Source organism: Harpia harpyja, chromosome 7 (assembly GCF_026419915.1).
Source record: "Harpia harpyja isolate bHarHar1 chromosome 7, bHarHar1 primary haplotype, whole genome shotgun sequence".
Taxonomy (NCBI): Eukaryota; Metazoa; Chordata; class Aves; order Accipitriformes; family Accipitridae; genus Harpia; species Harpia harpyja.
In genome coordinates this window covers 507,767-527,608 of record NC_068946.1, presented here as the reverse complement: position 1 = coordinate 527,608, position 19,842 = coordinate 507,767, and the positions used below count along the sequence as shown (strand labels likewise).

Below are 19,842 nucleotides of genomic sequence, written 5' to 3'. Positions count from 1 at the left end.
CACAGCTACAAATTCATGGAAGAATGGGAGTGCATGCAGCAGGAGGGGGAAGTGGCCACAAGGTCTGACTTGTGACTTCTCTTCCAGTGCCAAGTCTGTGCAAAGGCAGTACAGGCAGGCTCAGGAATGTGGGATGTTGCTTGGAGAGAGGGAGGGGAGCATGAGCTTCTGCCTTGAACTCGGAAATGTTGTAGTCCTTATCTGTGATGCCAGCCCAGGTGCTCTGTGAGCCAATAATTGCTACTGTGATTGGTATTTCAGAAGTCTGTATAGTGAACCCCTGACCCCTTCTTCGAACACCAGCTTGAGCCCTGCAGGCTCACCAATCAGTGAAATAGCTTTTGAGAAACCCAGCCTTCCCTCGGCAGCAGATTGGTCTGAATTTCTGAGTGCATCCACCAGCGAGAAGGTAGAAAATGAGTTTGCACAGTTAACTCTGTCTGATCATGAGCAGAGAGAACTCTATGAAGCTGCCAAACTCGTCCAGACAGTGTTCAGGAAATACAAGGTATGTGGTCAAAATACCCAATGTCTTCCTTGTTAGGTGTGAGAGAGTATAATTTGTTACAAAACAAAATGTGGGTAATACCCACTCCTGGGACAAAAATACAGTTTCTGTCATAACCTTTTCAATGCTTCTAGCATTTGCTTGTTGATGTTTACCCAGCACCTACCGTACTGGAGAGAGCATGCCACGCTATAGCATGCCTTCTGTGCCGGAGCAACACTCACAAAGCACATCCTCAAAATATACCCCAGAGGTTCTGGTTAGTTGCCTGTTTGGTGTAAAGATCAATTTTGAGGGTTTGTCCCTTACGTGAATTGATAGTAGAGACATCTCCAGGCAATGCCTAGACCTGAATCAGACCAGGTAGCACTGATAAGAGAGATTTCTAGAAGTAGGTGCCCTGCAAGCTGCTGTGAGCCACTTGACATCATCTTATTGCTTCTTTCCTTCTCCACATAGGGTCGTCCTCTCCGGGAACAGCAAGAGGTGGCTGCTGCTGTTATTCAGCGTTGCTACCGAAAATACAAACAGGTAATCAAGGAAGTGAAATTTTATGAAACACGTGTAAGTGCCATGAACACAGCCCTTTGTAATGGGAATTATCCCGCTGTTCCTCTTGTATCCTTTTCAGCACACAGTAAGGAAATACCCAGCTAAGGCAAAATTGAAAAGGGAAGAAAATTCATGTCCTGAATCTTAATTTTGGAGGGAATCCATGAAAGCATTTTGTTTGTGATGATACCTGCATTTTTGCTATGAGATAGAGGGCAATGATGTATTCCGTATTGGCCTTTATGCATGCTGTAGCCTGGTGAGACTATTCTCTGACTAGTTGCTTGCCAAATTTCATTGTGAAATTGAAGTTGGTTTCGCCTTTGGTAAAGGCAAAGATGAAAAATAGGTTCTCTTATTTTGCACATGCTAAACTTTTAAACTATGGGAATTCACGAAGTCACGTGTTTTAGCTTGATGCGAGTTGTTCCAGGACTGAGACTTTTCTCCAGACTCTAGTTGGAGACATGCTTTTAGGCTGAGTTCTCAACCCCAGAAAAAGAAGATACTTTTTCTTTTTCCTCTTTGGTTGGGTTGGGTTTGGGTTTGTTGTTTGGGGGGTTTTTTGTGGGGGCTAGAGCCCCACGTTCCTCTTCACTATACCCTGCTAGACTCAAGCTGTCTGATGCCTGGCAGCATGTTACGTAAAGAGAAAGGCAAGATGCCTGTGCTCTTTTACAACCTTCAAAAACATTTATTTGGGAAGCCTTTTTAGTGTTAGGTGACTGCATCATGATTCACATTCAACCTGTCACATGGCTGTCATTCTGGAGTGATGCTTCCTGTAATAGGGAAGCTTAGTTCCTTTCAAAAAACTGCTTGACAAACTGCTTTGTCTTGGATCCTGGAATCGCTTCTTTTTGAAAGAAGATGGTTTGGGTTTATTTTTTCATTCTTTATTTGCAGAACTAACATTAACTATGTATTTTTCTGTTTCTCCCTAAGCTTACTTGGATAGCCTTGAAGGTAATACAAATACAAACACTGTTTTGGAAAAAATTCCCCATGGGTCACTAACTTTCACATTCAATATAAACCAGGAGAACCTGGCGTTTAGAGAAATGTTTTAATAGTGTCCACTCATAAATATCTGTGGCTGAGAAATCACTGACAACCAATCCTTATGGGAGATATGTAGGGGCTGCTGTGCCACAGCATATCAATGTAGGAGTATAACTGAAAAAAAAAAAAAAGTCTCCTGCTTCTACAGGTACTCATTTAAGCAGTGATGGGCTGAGGTGCAAGGAAGGTTTTGAAGCCAGTTTCTGGAGGACAAGCTTTCCTTTGTTGCTGCTGATTAGCCGTCACTCGGTGATCTTTGCCTTGGCATTTGGGGAGCGCAGGAGAACATTTATCCCACCCATGCAGCCGATGTCCTCTGCGTTCTGCCTGCCAAAGTATTTTGAACATTCATCTTTGAAATACCTATGCCCTGAATGCCTAAGACCACCATCTCACGTGCGTTGCTGCTCGCACTGGAGGCACAGCTGTTGATGCCAGTCTTAAATTGTTCATGGCCAATAATTTTCTCCTGTAAAGATGGATTTCCCAGCTGTGCAACGTCTTGCTCTCATCAGACGCTAGAATCCGCTGAGCTTTTCTCAGAGCTACCCAGGAGGCAAGGCACGCTCTTCTGGGAGAGAACGTGTCCTTGGGGTAATTTTCCATCCACAGCTTCCTCCTGCACCATGGTTTTGTATCAAAGTACTGTTGTATCAGCGCAAGTGAGCTGAGCTTTCCAGGGCCGCTGTACTTAGCTGAGGCTTACCGCTTCATGGAGGTCAGGGGACTTCTCTGTTTATCCTCTTCGCAGCTGGAGGGAAAAGAGGAGGAGGAGAGGGAGCAGCTAATCAGCTAAGTGGGTCTTAGAGTCGAATGCAAACGTATTGGGGTCTATCCAGTGACTGCTATTTTCTCTTTCACACGCCTTACTCCTCTATTATGTTACTGTATTGGCAGGATCAGCGCAGGCTTATGACTAAATTTGAACAGTCATAACTTACATCACGGTTTCGTATTTGAACCCTTCTATTCAGGGGTTTGTAACTCAGCCACAGAAGTCCCATCTGGGCTACAAATTTGAAGGAAAACCATGACCAGCCCGTGAGTGGACTTATTTAAAATAGCTAATTTAAAACCACAATCTGATCCATTTAATTAAAAATGTTAAAAAGAAAAAAGAAAACAAAACAAAAAACCCAATGGAAATAAATAATGACAAAATACAACTGCACCTAATGACTGCTTCAATTCCAAAAAGTGAAATTTGGTAAATGGTGGTTTGTGATGATATTGGAGGGTTTTTTTGCTTTGGGGTGATGTTGGGGGGCATTGTTTGTTTGCTTTTGGTTTTGGGTTTTTTTTTCCCCAAAAGACAGGAAGCTCCATTGAGATATGTTAGGACATTACCCTATACAGGGCAGTGACTGCTGTTTCTGTGTCTCGTCTGTCTGATAAAGTAAGCAGAAGTCATAGCTGGTAAAATATCCAGGAACAAGAGACATATAAGTTTTGAAGTGTTAAAACTTTCCAAAGTAAACACTGAAAACCTCTGTCATAGTGTTAGTTCAGAGGTATGAGTGCAACTTCTATACATTATTCTACATCTCTATCTTAAAAAGGACTTTTAAAAATATGCATGAATGCATATGGTTTCTCTTAAGCAGCCATCTACTTGCGTGCTTTAAAAGGAAAAGCATGTAGAATAAAGATTTTTCTTTTTAAGAGTTTGTGCCTGCTTTATTTGGAATCATGGGGCTAGAAATAATACAGTGCTAGATGGAGTTTTGGATGTGTGTGACTGCTCATGCAAATTTGCAAGTTCAGTGGATGCTTGCTACAGACTTCTAATGAGATTTAGTTTTGCCTGTGACTTAGGCTCAGTATTAGACTTGCTTAATTAACTGTTCCAGGTTTGGGGTTTTGTTTGGTTTTGGTTTTTTTTAAGTTAGAATCATATATTACTCCATTTGAAATGCTTGGATTTAAATGGATATATGAGCAATCAAAACTTTTGCAGTGTTGTGCTATGGCATGGAAACAAGAAGTGAGCTGTTTAAAAGTTAATAGTCCTAGGAAGGTGGAATACCCTTGTGAACAGCAAATTTGGTTCTTACAAAAGTAATTTGTTTAAAAGATATTTTTAAATGAAGACACAAAAAAGTGTATTTTGGTTTTAGTTAATTTGTTAGCATTTTGGAATAGTCATTCACACTGCTTTATCCTTAGTTGGGCATAAGTTATCCAGTCACTTAGTTGGGCATATTTTGCTGCTGTTGCTCTGAGTCTTTACAAATAACGGCTGCACAGAAATGAGCATCCTGTACTTTGTAATGAGATTTCTGTATGCAAGGAAAACAGTTCCTCTAAGTGTAGTCAATTGGTTTATCTCTTACGCAGACCCACTGCAATACAAATATGAAGCAGTGTAAACACAACTCGGGATCAGCTCCAGTTGTTCATAAGTATAGGATGGCTGGATCTGGTCATCAGCATGTACATGTAGAGCCTCTGCTAGCTAGGTATTAAATAAAACCTCAGAGGGATGGTACACCTCTTCTGTGAGGAAAGACTGTGAGAGTTGAGGTTGTTCAGCCTGGAGAAGAGAAGGCTCCGGGGAGACCTTGCTGCAGCCTTCCAGTACTTAAAGGGGGCTTATAAGAATGATGGGGACAAACTTCTAGCAGGGCCTATTGCAATAAGACAAGGGGTAATGGTTTTAAACTAAAAAGAGGGTACATTTAGACTAGATATTAAGGAAGAAATTTTTTACGATGAGGGTGGTGAAGCGCTGGCACAGATTGCCCAGAGAGGTAGATGCCCCATCCCTGGAAACATTCAAGGTCAGGTTGGACGGGGCTCTGAGCAACCTGATCTAGTTGAAGATGTCCCTGCTTATTGCAGGGGGGTTGGACTAGACGACCTTTAAAAGGTCCCTTCCAACCCAAACTGTTCTATGATTCTTTGAATCCCGTCAAACTATTCCAGGGGCAGCAAAACAGGTAGTTGCTTTCTTAATGCAGACTAGGTTCTGCACCTAATCTCACAGTTGTTCTAGTTTGCTGTCACCCTTTTCTCATGCAGTTCCTGATCAGCAAGTAGATACTCATTTGCTTCTCATTGTGTCTTAAGTGGCACAAGAGTCTTTCTGTAGGAACCTGCTTCTTGCTGGTTTTATCGGAATGCCTCAGCTTCTCTTTGTTTCTCTTGTAGTATGCACTTTATAAAAAGATGACGCAAGCTGCCATTCTTATCCAGAGCAAATTCCGAAGTTACTATGAGCAGAAAAAATTCCAGCAGAGCCGACGAGCTGCGATGCTGATCCAGCAGTACTATCGCAGCTACAAAGAATGTGGGAAGAGGAGGCAAAACCGTCGGGCAGCCACCATTGTACAACAGAAACTCAGGTGAGCTGTTGGGATGTTCGATGCTACTGTGATCTTTACATATTGTTTTTACACTCATCAGGGCTGTGCTGTAGTTTACAAAGGCCAGTGGGAAAAGGACAGCGGTTCATAGGATAACTATGCTTGCATTTAGTAGTATTCTCCTCAGTTTTGCCTACACCTCAGTGTTGGGTTTTTTTGCATTTAGAAGCAGTCTGCTTACCAAGAAGCAGGATCAAGCTGCTCGCAAGATAATGCGGTTTTTACGACGCTGCCGCCACAGGTATGACGCTATCTTTTGGTATCTGCCCTTTATTAGAGCAATGCAACAATATTCAGCAATGTCAGTGATGAGTGCAATGTAAAGGATAATAGAATTGGCTCACTACAGATCTTTTAATCAAATAACGAAGACCAACTGCTTCCAAGTTATACTGCCAAAAATGAAATTTCTAACTTAGGACTATTGCTGAAAGAGAATCATGTTCAGTTCCATTGCTGATATGGTGAAGCAGCCCAGGTTGTGTTGGGCAGACACAGAATAAGGAAGCTTTGAGCAAAGCAAGGCACATGACTTTAAAAGTTGGACTTGAGGATAGCTGCAGCTTGTAAGTGCTGCACAAAGCATTCATGGTACATGGGAAAGTGCAAAATGTGACAAGATCTGGTGTAAGCTGGAAATGCCTTTAGTTTGGTCACAGGTTCCTTTGGTAAACTCTCATCAAATACGGGATCTTTTTAATGTGGATAGGTGGAATGTGCCAACAGAGCAGCGGACAAGTTAGTTCACATCAGCCACTCCACACATACCTCAGCTGGGAGTACAGACATAGACATGAAGATGAATCATCTCCTGCCAGTGTGAGAACCTGTGCAGGCTTGCCAAAGTGTTCACATGTGGCAGCTAGTGCTGTCATACCAGTACTCTGCTATGTGCAGGGCAATTGTTTTGATTTCTCAAGGAAAGGATCCCATATATGATCAGGTTGTAAACTGGAACTTTGCCTAGACAAAAGTAAATTCAGATGTTTCTGACTCTGCTCCCTCCATTCTCACCGCACATGCATTTCATCCACTCAGGAGCTGGTCAGACCTGATGCATTTTGAAGCATGTCTAGTTCAGCCCAGTGATGTTTGAACAAAGAGAACTCTGAGAGGCAGAGAGGCATGTGATAAACTTGATTTTAGAAACAGACTCAGTCCTTTTTGTAGGATTTCAGAGCTGCAGTTTGCAGGAAGTCAGTGTGGCTCACGTTGTGGAAGGACATCTTACCTGCAGGTTCAGTGCGAAGTAACATGTGTGGACAAGAAAGAGGGCTTTACCGTTTCCAGGCCAATTCCAAATGCACTTGAAACAGCCGCAGTTGTTCATAAAGAAGCACAAGTGGCTTCTTGCTCTCAGCTGGGCATGTGGAAGAGACCAAAAGGTTTGTTTTGTTGTGTTTGTTGGGCAGCATGTCCCACTGAAGCAGGCGGAGGCTCGGAACTTCTGTATCCTCTCAGATCTGCTTGAGATCCAGGCAGTCCCTGGGGAAGCCATGTGCCCGTTTCCATCCATGGAGGCTCTAGGGTCAACCTGCCAGAGGCTCTTACAGCCAACTATCACACACGAGGCCAGAGAATACTTCACGACGAGCTGTATCCCTGGGTTTCCCACCAATGTCCAGGACTCACTATGCACTTCAGCCACGGTCAGTTAAGTCTCCAACTGTCGAGTAACCTAGACTCTCCAGGGCTTAAATTGCCTGTGATTCCAGCAGTTTTTCTTGCCTTCAGCTCATTGCCGTCCTCTTTCTCAGCGTCTCCTGTTTCCTTTGTAGAGCGAGACCCTACTTGCATCACTGAAGTTTGCAGGCAAGACCCTTCCCTTTGCCTGTAGTCGATCTCCTCTCTCTTCAGCAGTGTGGTCGCTGCTGCCAGGCATCTCTGGGAGATGGGTTTAAGTCTTGGGTGTTTATAGACAGGAAATAAAAATGAAGAAGCGGGGGCTGGGGGGGGATCCATTGTCAGTAGGCTCTGTCTGGCTTATGTCACACTGCGCAGTATTTGGAATTTCTGCAACAGTGCAGTCCTGTCTGTCCATAGGCGCTTTGTTAGCGGTTGTGGTTACTTGGGAATTCATCCATGGTTCTTGGCTAGGATGCAACAAAATCAGAAAGTAACTTATTTCCCCTGAAGATGTTAACTGTGTTTCAAAACTGCCTTGCTTTTCCTTCTGAAATAAAAACGATCACACGTTTGTGGTCATGCACTTTCTCCAAGTGATCCTAAGGGTTTAAAACCGTGTTAGTGTAACTAGTATTAATAACTGACACACATTTTAACCAGGAGCATTCTGGCATTGGCAAATGCTAAAAATAAAAGCAAGACTTACCAAAACGACAAAACCAGCATTTAAATCTGCTTGAAAAAGACATACATTTACCAGTCTACTAGATTTACAGAACTGTTTAGACGTGTGACAAGTTTGAGCCTCTTTCCCCGTATTCTTCCTGCTTGCCAAAAAAGCTGTAGCAAGCAGTTGCAAAGACAGACATTTGCCAAAACACTTCATGCTCTGTGCACTTAGGCTGCATCTGTGATCCTGGGATCACACTGCTGGAGTATCTCACAGACCCTCGGACTCTCCTGGCTGCCAGTACCATACAGAGAGATCTGGTCCCTGAGCTTGTTTGCGCTCTGTGAAGAGCAGCACACAAATCGGGTTCTTGGAGCTTTATTACCACGAAGGATTTTGAAGACAAACAGATTGAAGTCTTTTGCTTGCATAAACAACTGCACAGGAAAAGTACAATACTGGAAATGATACAGATCTATGTACTAAAAGAGAGCTTCACTTGCTTCAGCATCTCAGCTGACTCAGACTGACCCGTTTGCTTCCTTGCCCACCCCCCCAGCCCCGAGGGGGAGATCCACACGCTTTCCCCAGCACAGCCATATCCTGGCGAGACCACCCGCATTCGTTCCTTCCCAAGCTTGGCTCTGCAACCCCCCTTTCTGACCTGCCCTGTTCGTGGTGCATGTACACTGGGGTACCAGGTGGAAGATGAGAGCATTGCTTCCCTCTCATCTGGTCTTCTTCAGGCTTTCTGAATTTTCTTTTCTGTGTCTTAATAATTACAGTTATTCCTCACTGCTTGACTTTTCTTGCTTGCCTCTTTCTAAGGGTAATGAAACTTAGAATGTTAAGTAAGTTTAAAACCACCTCTATATAAGCCTCCTAATTATATCCATTCAGTCTACTGCGTGTCCTGTGTAACGCTCACACAGGATACAGCTGCTGCTGATGTGACTGGTACTTAGGCTAACAGCCACACGCGCTGTTTCAGGAGTACTGCTTGTTGGAATCCCATCGCGGACTGCTCTTGAAATGCTCAAAATTAGGACGCTGCTGCTATAAACAAGAAATTAAGAAAGCCCCAGGCTCCATAAAGAAATGCTTCAGCCATCCAAGCTCCTGAACATCCAGGGGCAAGCCATAGCAACTAACACCTAATGTTATTTAATGGTCTGTAGCGTAAAAATGGCACTGTGGAGCCACTTGTTAAACCACAGTGCCTTGTCAGTGCAAAGGATAGAAATGACAGATATTTTTGGAAAATCTGAGGGAGTGAGAGAGAAGAGAGCATGCACAGGAACATCAAAGAAGCAGGATCTTGTAGCAGATTTCTGTCAGCTGATAGAGGTGGGGGAGGAGGCTGTAAAAGCCGTTTGCAGTCTGTCGTAAGGATAGTGAGCTAAGTGAAAAGGCAGTAAATTAAAGTTCAGAAATTCAACCTTAAAAAAAATGAAACTGTTTAATCTAGGTTTTTGTCCATAAGCAGATTCTGTTGCTGGGCCAATAAATGACTCTTAAGAGCTTATTCTGTAGGCTTTAGGCAAGATTTACTCAGGCTTTCCCCTGGCAACCATCTGGTTGGTTGTTTTTTTTCCTATTTTAAAGTGATCAAACTCTACTTTAAGCCAATTATGAGAACTCTTTGTCTGCTAGCATTCAGAACAGCTTAAATGGTTGTCTTGTCTTATTTTGCTTATTAGCTTTTTGACACAAAGCCTCAGTAGCGCAAACATGATTCCTATCAGCTTGAGGATCTAGGGTGCATAGGCATGTTGGTCTTGTGTTTTCTGATCTCCTGAACTTAGGCTTGTTGCCTGATCAGACAGTATTTCAGATGTTTGAGAGAGTTAATGAGAGAGGTTCTGCAGTTGGAGCTCTCTCAGTAATGGATGCGTAGATGTTGATGAAAATCAGAAAAGAAATGTAAGTTTTGGTCAAATGTATTCTTAGAGAAGATATTGGAGCTCTAGCAGCTGACTATTATCAGGTGTCATGGAGACAAAAGTGGTCATTCATCAGCAGCAGTCATTCTGACAGTCAGACATGTACTGTTTCCTTTTGACTTTGAAAAAAAAAACCAAAAACCTATCCATCTGTTGTCATATTCTCAAAAATGTGGTGAAAAACATACATCAGCCATAACATGGTATCAACATAACTTGTCACCACAGAAGTGTTGTTCGTTGAGAGTGAGAAACGGAAACTTCGTGGCCTCCCAGGAGAGCTTTGCCCATCTTCCCATGGTGCCTGGACCTGTTGGCTGGCACTTGACTAACTTTCGACCTAACACTTGCCATTACACCTACTGTGAGTTGTGCTGTCTCCTGGCACGCTGTCCTGTGTGAGGCAGAATCAAGGTTTGCGTATTTAATGGGTTTGGAAAGACTCCACCTACTTAGAGATCCCCAGATATGACACGTCTAGAGCCACAAGGAAATGCAAGAGCTCCAAAGTGGTTTGGGTTTGCTGAGCTGAATCCATATATGGTCCATACTGTCAGCTTTCACTGGGAAGGTAACCTCCTATTTCCTATTCTTTCTCCGATTGTTAGGAAAATTTTAGTCTTCCAAGAGGTACCTATGCCATTGCTAGGCTGTGATTATGATCTGCAGTGTTTTTTCATGGAGTAGCATTTGGAATGAGATAGAAGGCAGACAATCGCTGCAAGGGAAGGCAGGATGCGGCTAGAAATGCCACTGGGATGACAGTATTGGGTTTATTTTACTTGCTTATTACTTCCTGCCCTAAAACACCTAAACACAGGACTGCTCGTCCCTGGTAATGAGGAGGAGTCCAGTAGGCAGGAGTGGGAAGGGTTCTTTCTCTCCAGGCAAGCAGAAGTATTGTCTCCTCCTCCCTGAAGTGAAGCTCTTGGTAAGGTATCGTTATTGCCATGTGTGTGCTAATAGCTCTTTGGTATTGTTTTGCAATCTGAAGCCCACTGGTGGACCATAGGCTGTACAAAAGGGTGAGTGTAGCTGCCTGCTAGCCAGTTCCTCTCTTCCATTTTAAATATTTTTGCTTTCTGCTTGCTTGCATGGGGCTGCAGCCGAGATATGCCAGTAAGTTTCACCTCCATTAATTATATAAAACAGAATCCTGTATAAACTAACCCTACTGCAATGACTAACACTGCTGCTTTTATAACAGGACAGAGCTCTGCAGTAGACGTTACCAATGCATGAATGTGTGAAAAAGGACATGTATATTCATCATGGGCATGCTTAGGCGGTGTTGTCGGTGGGATATTTTTTCAGTATCCAAAATGGCTGCTAGTAGATTTTGGAACTTGACGGGGTCTGTACTCACACACACTCAATGAGTAACAATGTCCTTTGTCCTGGGACTGCAACAGCGTTCAGTGTAGGTGGTAGGAAGCTGCAGTACAGATGCAGCCTACTCTAGATGGGTGTTTGTTTCTGCCCGAGCCAGCAATAAGCAGAAGAGCTCTTCACACTGCTTTTTACTCCCTAAGGTGGTTAAGCATCAATGCTTACCTTCTAGAAGCTGGTTGTTGGTAAGTTACATGTCTGCTTACCTTACTAGGGCCAGCTTTCTGACAACTGCTTCTCTCAGCCGTTAATCTACGTAGTGGGAAGGAAAACAAAAAAACTGAAATGAAGGTGCTATAACTGTGTTATTGCAAGTGCCAAGTGAGCTTCTGTCGGGGGTCTCATTCTCAGCATGAAGAGAGTCTGCTCGCCTTTGTGCTCGGTCACGTTAGTGGGCTGGTTAGCCCCACAGCAGGGTGGGAATACGCCAAAGTGTTCCCACGGCAGGTCACAGTCCCTGCACGAGCAGGGAATGCTGTGGCTTTCAAGGCACGTGCCCGAGTTGTCAGCAGGACTGCTCAGTGCCATCTTGCATTTGAGAGGTTGGAGGACAGCAGGGTTATTCTTTGTCAAAAACTGCAGTTGGAAATAACACCATTTGTGTGCTTATTACTCCTATTTCAGCAAGGGAGGAGAGGCAGAGGGAGGGATGACCTGGACTCCTGCTTCCGCTTAACATTCAGAAAAAAAACCTGAATTGTTGATTGTGGAGGTTTACTGACTGCGAATTGCAGAGGCAATTTTTATGACTTAGGAGTGAGAGTCTGAATTGGGCTTAAGCCTGCTGGAGGCATCGTTATTTGTTTAACTATGGAGCCTAACAAAGAAGCAAAAGCTAATGACATCTCTTTCCAAGCTATGACTTTTGTGCTACCATTTTTTGTTGCATATCCTCAGTTTTTTACAAGTAACAATTTGGGTTCTTTACTAATGACAAATGAAGTAAGAATTGGATGAAATGGGGACAAAGGCCCAGATCAGCCCTAACTGTTTTAAGTGCTACTTTCATGGATCTTGCCCTGATGAAGAGAAACATTACTCCTGGTTGCAGAGACACCGATGCTGTGAAGTTGATAGCTGGAAAATATAGCTCCAGGTCTTAGCACATACGGTAACGTGCTTTACAGCTAATGCAGGTTAATTCAGGAACTGTAAAAATAGCTTGTATTCTCATAATGGTGGACTGACTGGGTGACTTGCTTTTACTAACCTGATGCTTTGTGTATAACTAGGGCTAGTAGTTTTTGGTCTACATTTGGGTGTCTGGTTTCAAAAGCCTCTTGAAGAAAAAAACATAAATGGGTTTTGAAAAATAAAATTCACTGTAAGTAACTTAAAAAAAAGTTCTTCTGATTAGATAAATCGGCCTTCCTCTGTTGTAAGGACCTACATGTCTACTTTTATACGAAAAAACATTAGCAAGTTTAACCATCTTTAATCTTGGGGTCAGTTACCATATCCATGGGGCAGTAATGAATGCTGCAGACAAATGACGACATTTTATTTAGCAGCCAGTAGAGCAGCACGCTGCAGGGCAGAGCTGCCTGGGGCTGGGGCTGGCCCAACAGCACACCTTCCCTCCCCGGCAGGCAGTGTCCCGACCTCCTTCCTCCTATCCCGAGATGGGCCTGAGCAAGGAGCTGCAGCTCCTCAGCCCCCACAGCGCAGCGTGTGCCTGTTGCGGCAGGAACCCTCGAACTCTGGCACGCGAGTGCGGAGCCAGCCTTGCAGCCGCCCGACACGCTTTGGGTCGTGGGACAGAGAAGGCTGAGCTGCGGGGCCCCTGCCAACCAGAATGGCGGATGCACCCGCTCTGTCTCTTCTCTGAGCAAAAGCCAAATGCTACAGTCCTGTCGAGGGTGTGAAACCTTTCAAAAGCAGCAGAACTGGAAGAAACTGGTGCAAGATAGGAGTTGCAGGAAGAGACGAGACAGAGCCAATGTTTTTCTCCCTGCCCTGCCTCAGACTCGTTCTGCAGCAGGGGGCTTCCTGGTGAGACCTCTTCTCTTAACACTACCTGGAGATAATTGGGGGTCTTCCCTGGTTTTGTCTGGCTAGCTGTGGACCACGTCCCACAGTGTGTAAGAAAAGGGACTAGCATGCACGTCTGCAGCTAGATGCTGGTATGCTCAAAATATCTTCCTTCCTCCTGCTACTCCTGTTTTTGCAATTTTGGTGCTCTCTTCTCAGTCTTCCTTCTCTACAGAGAATTCCTGCTTAGCTGATTTGGCTGGCTGCATGCGGGTGTGCCAGCACAGTTGCTGCTGTGCCCTGCTCTCTTGGGCACCTCCATCTGCCCTGGGGTCCGTGGGCTTGGTCTGCCCCGCAGAACACCCCCGCTCGGTGCACTCCGCAGCCCTGGGAATGGCACAGGCTGGAAGCTGTGCTGCGTTCTCCGCTAGCAGCGCTGTGTGTAAGCTTTGCCTGCCAGGCAGGAGGGGAATATGTTTTATGGCCTTTGTCCTATGAATAGGAGAAATAATTTAAATTTAAAAAGTGCATACCAAAGTGGGCTAGTTGGATTCAACACTGAAAAGAATGTGCAACGTACAACTTGAATGTAGAAGAATGAAGCAATTGTGCCTTTCCGTTCAAAGCTGGGATTCCTACTAAGAGAGGAGATGCATGCTGCAGTCTCAAGATACACTAAAAGCAACCGGTGTTGCGTGGTCAGTGCACTAGTAGAGGGGACTGTAAAGAGGAGCAAGGGCAGGGTCCAGGCCCACAGCTAGCGCACGGCTCCCTGGACTCGAATGAAGCTGGGGAAGCCAGCCCTGAGGGCACGCTCCGTAGATACTATATGGTGATTCTGCTCTTGGTGCAGCTGACAGGCCAGTCGTCAGTACTGGAGGAGAAATAGTGGTTGCACTTTAAGGCTTTGTGTATGTAACAGTATGAGAGATCAACAGGAAGCAGATTCTGGAAGTTTAGTAGCATTTGCAGGTTTTGCCTTGAACGGCAAGTGATGCGGGATTGATCTGGAAGTCGGGGAGTTCTCTGCTTATCTGGAAAAAGCAAGCTATGAACCATCACAAAATGTATTAGCTGCTGTTGTGCCAAAATAAGTCTGTTACAGCAAATGATTCTTTGCTGCTTTGCATTCTGATAGCAACCCGTGTGCATACGCTGCTGGCGTGCATGCACAGAAGAAAAGTATTTCTGGGCCTTCTGATGCGCACAAGCTGACATGTCCATATATGCTGAAGGAATGCATGCAAACATATGTCTGTCTGTAATATACAAATTTGATGTATTCTGTACACTGACACTGCTTATGTAGTCTGTGGGTGCAGATAAATGATCACAGCATTTGCTTCCGTGTTTCAGTTTGAAAACCTCTTTTCAAATTGATTTCATCATTAATTTTTCTGGATTTATTGGCGTTACATTACACCAGGATCAGTAAAGAGGGAGAGGTGGGAGATTTTATTGGCCAACTTATGAGAGACAAAACTTGCTATCTTTCTGCGGTAGAAATTAAAAGACTTTCTTGAAAAAAAAAAATACAGTTACTGTTGCCTTTAAGTAATAGTTTTCATCTCAGGGGAAGCGGCTCTAGTGGACAGATTACAGCTAATCACAGTGCCTGCTACACAAATGTTTCCCTGCTCATTGGTTAAACCATCCACTGTAGCCTCCTGTGAAGGAGAGCTTTGCTCAAAGTCCAGATATAGGACATGAACAAAAATACACAGCCGCTTGAACTGTGACCCTCTCTGTCGTACTCTTGGTAGGCAGGTGATCTGGAGCAGATCACAAGGAGCAAGTCTTTTGACATCATGAGGCTAGCCAATCGCTTTCCGCCTACGGCGAAACTTCTGTCCTCTCCAGGGCAGAACAAGCACGTGTGTTATCTATGATCCTGAGTAATAAAGACTGTATTCATTCATGGCATCTTTCATTTAAAAATAGATGCCCTTACCCCCACTCCATTTCTGACGGTTTGATTAAATGCTGCTCTCCGGTTTGGGGAGTGTGCATGTAACACCTGAAGTCAGTTTCTCCGGTAAGTACAACTTTATTTCGTACCTAAATAAACATCATCTACTAGATTTTGTTGTTCTGTGCATACCCTTCCCTCTCTTGGCATTTCAGCAACAAGCCCTTTCCTACTCCTGTGCAACTAGGACTCGTATTTTTTGTGTGTTTTTAATATGTGCCATGCAGCAGCCATTGCATTTAAGTACCCAGTTTCTTACGTCTCATAGTAGGATTGAGAATGGGGGAAAATTTTAAGGGATTGAAAAGTCCCGTTTGTTCGAGTTCAGGATGATGTGAGAAAATGTCGTATTGGGATATGCGTCACTGTACCTGCAACAAACGTTTTCAACGTAATTTCTTTTTTCATTTACCTCTTGCAGGGGCTGAATGTATTTGGAGCTCAAATGTGGGTGTTAAGTCGCAGACCGCGTGCTCTGGGGTGTCATTCTTATTGGGCCTTTCTGTCTTTTTTGTTTTGCTGCCCAAATGAGATATCTGGAAAAAGGCAAGAGCTCTCTTTTCCTAAATGTCCCACAGGCCATTTCAGCTCTCAGAGCAACAGGTAACTTGCCAGACAGCCTTCTCTGGCTCCTGCACCCTGTCCTTTATACTGATCTTCAGCATTCAGATTCATTAAACATTTCCCTGGCTGGGCATTATGGACTAAATTTGATGAAGCAGCTTTGTGTTACGCTTTACCCATGAAGCCATCGTTTGCTGTAACTTTCTCTAAGTAGGCCTAATTCATTTGCTGACACACTCCCATACAAGACTGGGGAGGGTGCGTGGGGAGAGGAGCTGCTGCTCGCTTCTGGGGCTGTTGCTTTCTACATTGCTTCAGCACGTAATGATGCAACCTCCTGTATGGTGTCCAAATAAGTAACACAGTTCAAAGGGCAGAAGCTTTGTCTGGCTGGAGCAATCTGGGAACTGGGACGTAGCTCCCGAGTGTCAGGGTTCAAAGCTCAGAGTTGAAATCATCTTCTTTTCCCGATCTGTGCGTCAGCACCACGGCTGTGATTCACACACCTTAGCGGTGGTCATCTCGATTGCACGTGCTTTTTCCGTCCATCTGCTCTTCAGCAATTGCCGAGGGAATGACTTTGGCCCTTAGAGGCGCTTACTGCCTAGAGGAAATGTTATTTGAGCAGGTTTTTGTTGAAAGCTTCATCAGTCCAAAAGCAAATTTACGGTCTTTGCAAGTCTGTGCATGGTTTCAGTAGCTGCTGACATAGGATGGTACTTCTTGTTTGGAGCCTTGCAACAGCTGGAGCCTGTTACCCTTTCTGGTGCGCCCTGGCTTGCAGCCATGCATCACTGGAACTGTCCTCGCCTCCATTCCCCATGCAGCTGGGGGCACTTCCAGAAGTGATCCAAACCAGCATACCAGCGCCTGTAGACCTCTGGAGAGGTTTGCGTACCATCCATCAGCACCTGGCCTGCTGGTATTACTTGCTCTCGGCGTGCTCGTTTTTTCTGCTATTTAAAAAAAAGAAAAAAGTCTCACTGGAAGTCTGCCAGACTGGATTGAAACATCTTCTCTAAGAACATCCTTTCTGCTGTACCATTTTATAAATTGCCCTAGTGTTCTTTTTCTTAGAGCAGTTTATTAATGCTCGTGACTGCAACTGCCACCCTTTGGCCCTTTTCCCTTGCCTGAATTTAAGAGCGGAAAAGTACGAACCAAGGAAGATCACCTTCTAGCATGAAGGCAATGCTATATTGTTCACTTCTAGCAGCACTTACTCAGTGGGTTTCTTTTTCAAGGGTCCTAATTTGTCCAGAGTTCTTCCCTGGTCAAACTGTATTTTTGACTGCATTTGAAAATTTAGAGGGTTCATTACACTGAGCTTTAATGAAGAGGGAATACCAGCCCCACACTGAGTGGGGGGTATTGACACTTCATACAGTTGTAACAAAATCAAATCAGAGTACCACTGAGTAAGGAACGTACTCAAAAAGAAAAGAAGTGTTAAATGAGGACTAAAAGGACTTCTAAGACACAGGAAAGGCTGCAGCACAGACTCTCCAATAAAGAATTTAATTGGTTGAAAACAATTAGTTTTAGGTTCTCTTGGTAAAGCAGTTCAGAGGCTTGTTTAAGAACAGTTGTTTTAAATGACAAAATGAATGGATTACCTTGGACTGGTATCTCGCTTGATGCGTACGCGTATTGTGGCACACCACGTTTAGCCCTGGGTTGGGGAAGAAGCAGGGGCATTCACAACACCACTCCAGTGCTTCCCAAGTGCCGGCCTGGCCATGGATTTGCTCAGTTACTGGTAGCAGTTAGAGGTACTTCAGTTCCACTTGGGCTGTGCTACGTGGCAGACCCCACAGCCGAGCGGGGCTGCCTCGAGCCAGCTGCCGGGAGAGGGGAGAACCTCTCTGGCCTCCCAGTGCCGGCTCTTCTGAGCGTGGAGGAGAGATTGTCAGCTGCAGACCGCAGGTCTTCATACCTACCAGGCAGTGTATTGTACAAATAAGGCCTCGTAGTACCTACCTGCACTCCCATTTTTAATGTAATACATGCATAATTATGTGTACTGAACACAGAGGTTAGTTTAATTAAAAAAATGCGGTAGCTTAATAAATGTGGATGGTCATCATCTTGAAGTGCAAGTTTATAAATGCTGTGGAACACAGGGTTTGTTTTAAGCCATTACATACTAAACCGCATCTTTCAGTAATGTACCCATGATGCATTTCAAAGTCTGTAACTTTGCTGTAGGGAAATTCTGTATTAGTATGTGCTTATGTTTTTAAGCAGTAATTATCATTGCGCTTGCAACATTTTTATAAGCCTGAAAATCTGTAAGCCGATGTCAAGCACACTTGACCAAGGAAAGCATTGCATACTTCTGAATAGGATCTGTACTAGTGCAAATGTTGAGTGCTGCAGCAATTAACTTCTGTTGGCATGTGTGTTCCAGTTAAACAGATTCAATAGGTCTGCACCAGTACAGATACTGCATGCTGTAGGTTGAAGTTTGCAGCAAAGCATGTCTTGCATTCTTCCAGCAAAAGTGCTTTGTTAGCGTAGCCCTTGCATGTTGAAGTGCTAAACTAAGGTATAGCATGTCTCAGTGAAAGAGCCACCAGCTTATCTGATGTGCATGTTCTCAGTAAGAGATCTATAATAACAGGTTAATTTTACATTACAGTACTGAAGTGCAACAGAAAACACTTGGAAGTTGCACTGCAAATCATGCATTAATTGATGGTATCTTGAACATAGTTAATCTAAGCCTTAAAAATTGCCTAGTGCACAGAGGCACACCACATTTTTCTAGCACAGCAGGGATCTTGGCTCACCTTCCGCTTCTAAGCGGTGCAGTAATAGAAATATTAGTAATAATTTCAAGGGAGAGGCTGCTTTTCTGCTGCAAGAAAAGAAAGAAAACAAAATATACTGAGGTTGGTCAGTTTGTCATTTGTGACCTGAAGCCCCCGCTCCCCTGATGTCAGCAGGAGACATCTTTTAGACAGCAGCTTGCGCAGAGCCAATATTTCCCCGTGGAAAATTTCTCTGTGAAGCTGTGGCAGGCATTTAGGCTTGGCACAGCGCTACCCAGACAGGAATTCAGAACCAGTTGTGCTGCTCACTGCTTTGCCCCTTCCTCAGCCCGGGGATCAGAGCACTTCTTGGCATCTGGGAGGGCTGCACTGAGGCACCCCTCTGCCAGACTCAGATTTCAGAGGAGTGCTGTTGGCCCCATGGATGTGGGTCTTCAGCCTCTGCAAAGGGCATGTGCATTTGGACTAGCAGAGCCCTCTGTCTTTCCATACATGATATTCTCAAACAGTTTGGTGGAATTAAGGTAATTAGCAAAGGTCTGACCTGCATGCTGGTTAGTGTGGTTTATTCATTGACTCCTGTTTCCCCCAGTTTCACAAATAAAGAAAATGCCTTTGAGTGCTTAGAGCTTTGAGTCAGCTAAAACAAGGAGTTAGAAGCAGCCAGCTCCCTTTTGACTGTGATTCTGAGTAATAGTACATGCAGAAAAATGAATAAAGGAAACAGTGAAATGGAGGCGTATTTAGAGAGGTCAGTTTGCAGCCTTCAGCGTATCCTTCTACGAGCAGGCTGGCGTAAGAGCCAAAAGAGGATGTGTGAGTGGAAGTCAACGTACAGAAGCTACAAACTGGCATTGCTGCCGCGTAGCTCTCCCAACATCTTTTGCTATTTGTATTTACTTAGGCTTTCTTAAAGTCATTCACCCTTAGTTGGATTCTGTTACACAGACTTGCAGTTCTGACACAATTCTTTGTACCATACCTTCGTTATTTGTCCTTTCAAGTTTTTGCGACATCAGTTGGGCAAGTACATGCTTTGCTAGGTCACCTTAATGTAGGCTGTGTTCTGCTCCTTTCGGGGGGTCCTCCCCTCGCAGTAGCAGAGGGGAGGCACGTGGAGGCAGGTGGCAAAGGGATCGCACTGCAGAAAGGAGCTCCCTGCAAAAGGAGGCAGAGCCAAGCTGCCCCAAGCTCAGCTGGGCACCTGCCTTCAGGTTTAGGGGCAGCACGGGACGTCCCCGTGGATTTGTTTTGGCTCCTTTGCAGGGAGCCTTCACTGACACGCAGCCAGTTTGTCAGCCGGAGCAGAGGATTGCTGCTACTCCAGCACCAATGCCGAATTCTGCTTTACTTGAACTGTAATTGAAGTGATTCCCTTCTCTTCATCCTTTTAATTTAATTTTTAATTATTTCAGCTTTCAGCTATGATTTAGTTCTCATGCTGACAAG

At 44.5% G+C, this 19,842-nt stretch overlaps 1 protein-coding gene across 8 annotated transcripts in view; it reads left to right on the top strand.

Moving 5' to 3' along the window:
• CAMTA1 (calmodulin binding transcription activator 1) overlaps positions 1-19,842 on the top strand; it is a 326,976-nt gene that overhangs the window by 302,874 nt on the left and 4,260 nt on the right. For 4 of the 8 annotated variants that reach the window (XM_052792787.1, XM_052792788.1, XM_052792790.1 and 1 more), the window contains 7 exons: positions 262-508; positions 968-1,039; positions 2,006-2,026; positions 5,273-5,466; positions 5,654-5,728; positions 10,721-10,751; positions 15,477-15,658. In XM_052792787.1, the coding sequence (XP_052648747.1) occupies positions 262-508; positions 968-1,039; positions 2,006-2,026; positions 5,273-5,466; positions 5,654-5,728; positions 10,721-10,751; positions 15,477-15,658 (822 nt within the window). The remainder of the gene's footprint in view (positions 1-261; positions 509-967; positions 1,040-2,005; positions 2,027-5,272; positions 5,467-5,653; positions 5,729-10,720; positions 10,752-15,476; positions 15,659-19,842) is intronic. The other 4 variants (XM_052792789.1, XM_052792792.1, XM_052792791.1 and 1 more) reach the window with 4 other exon arrangements.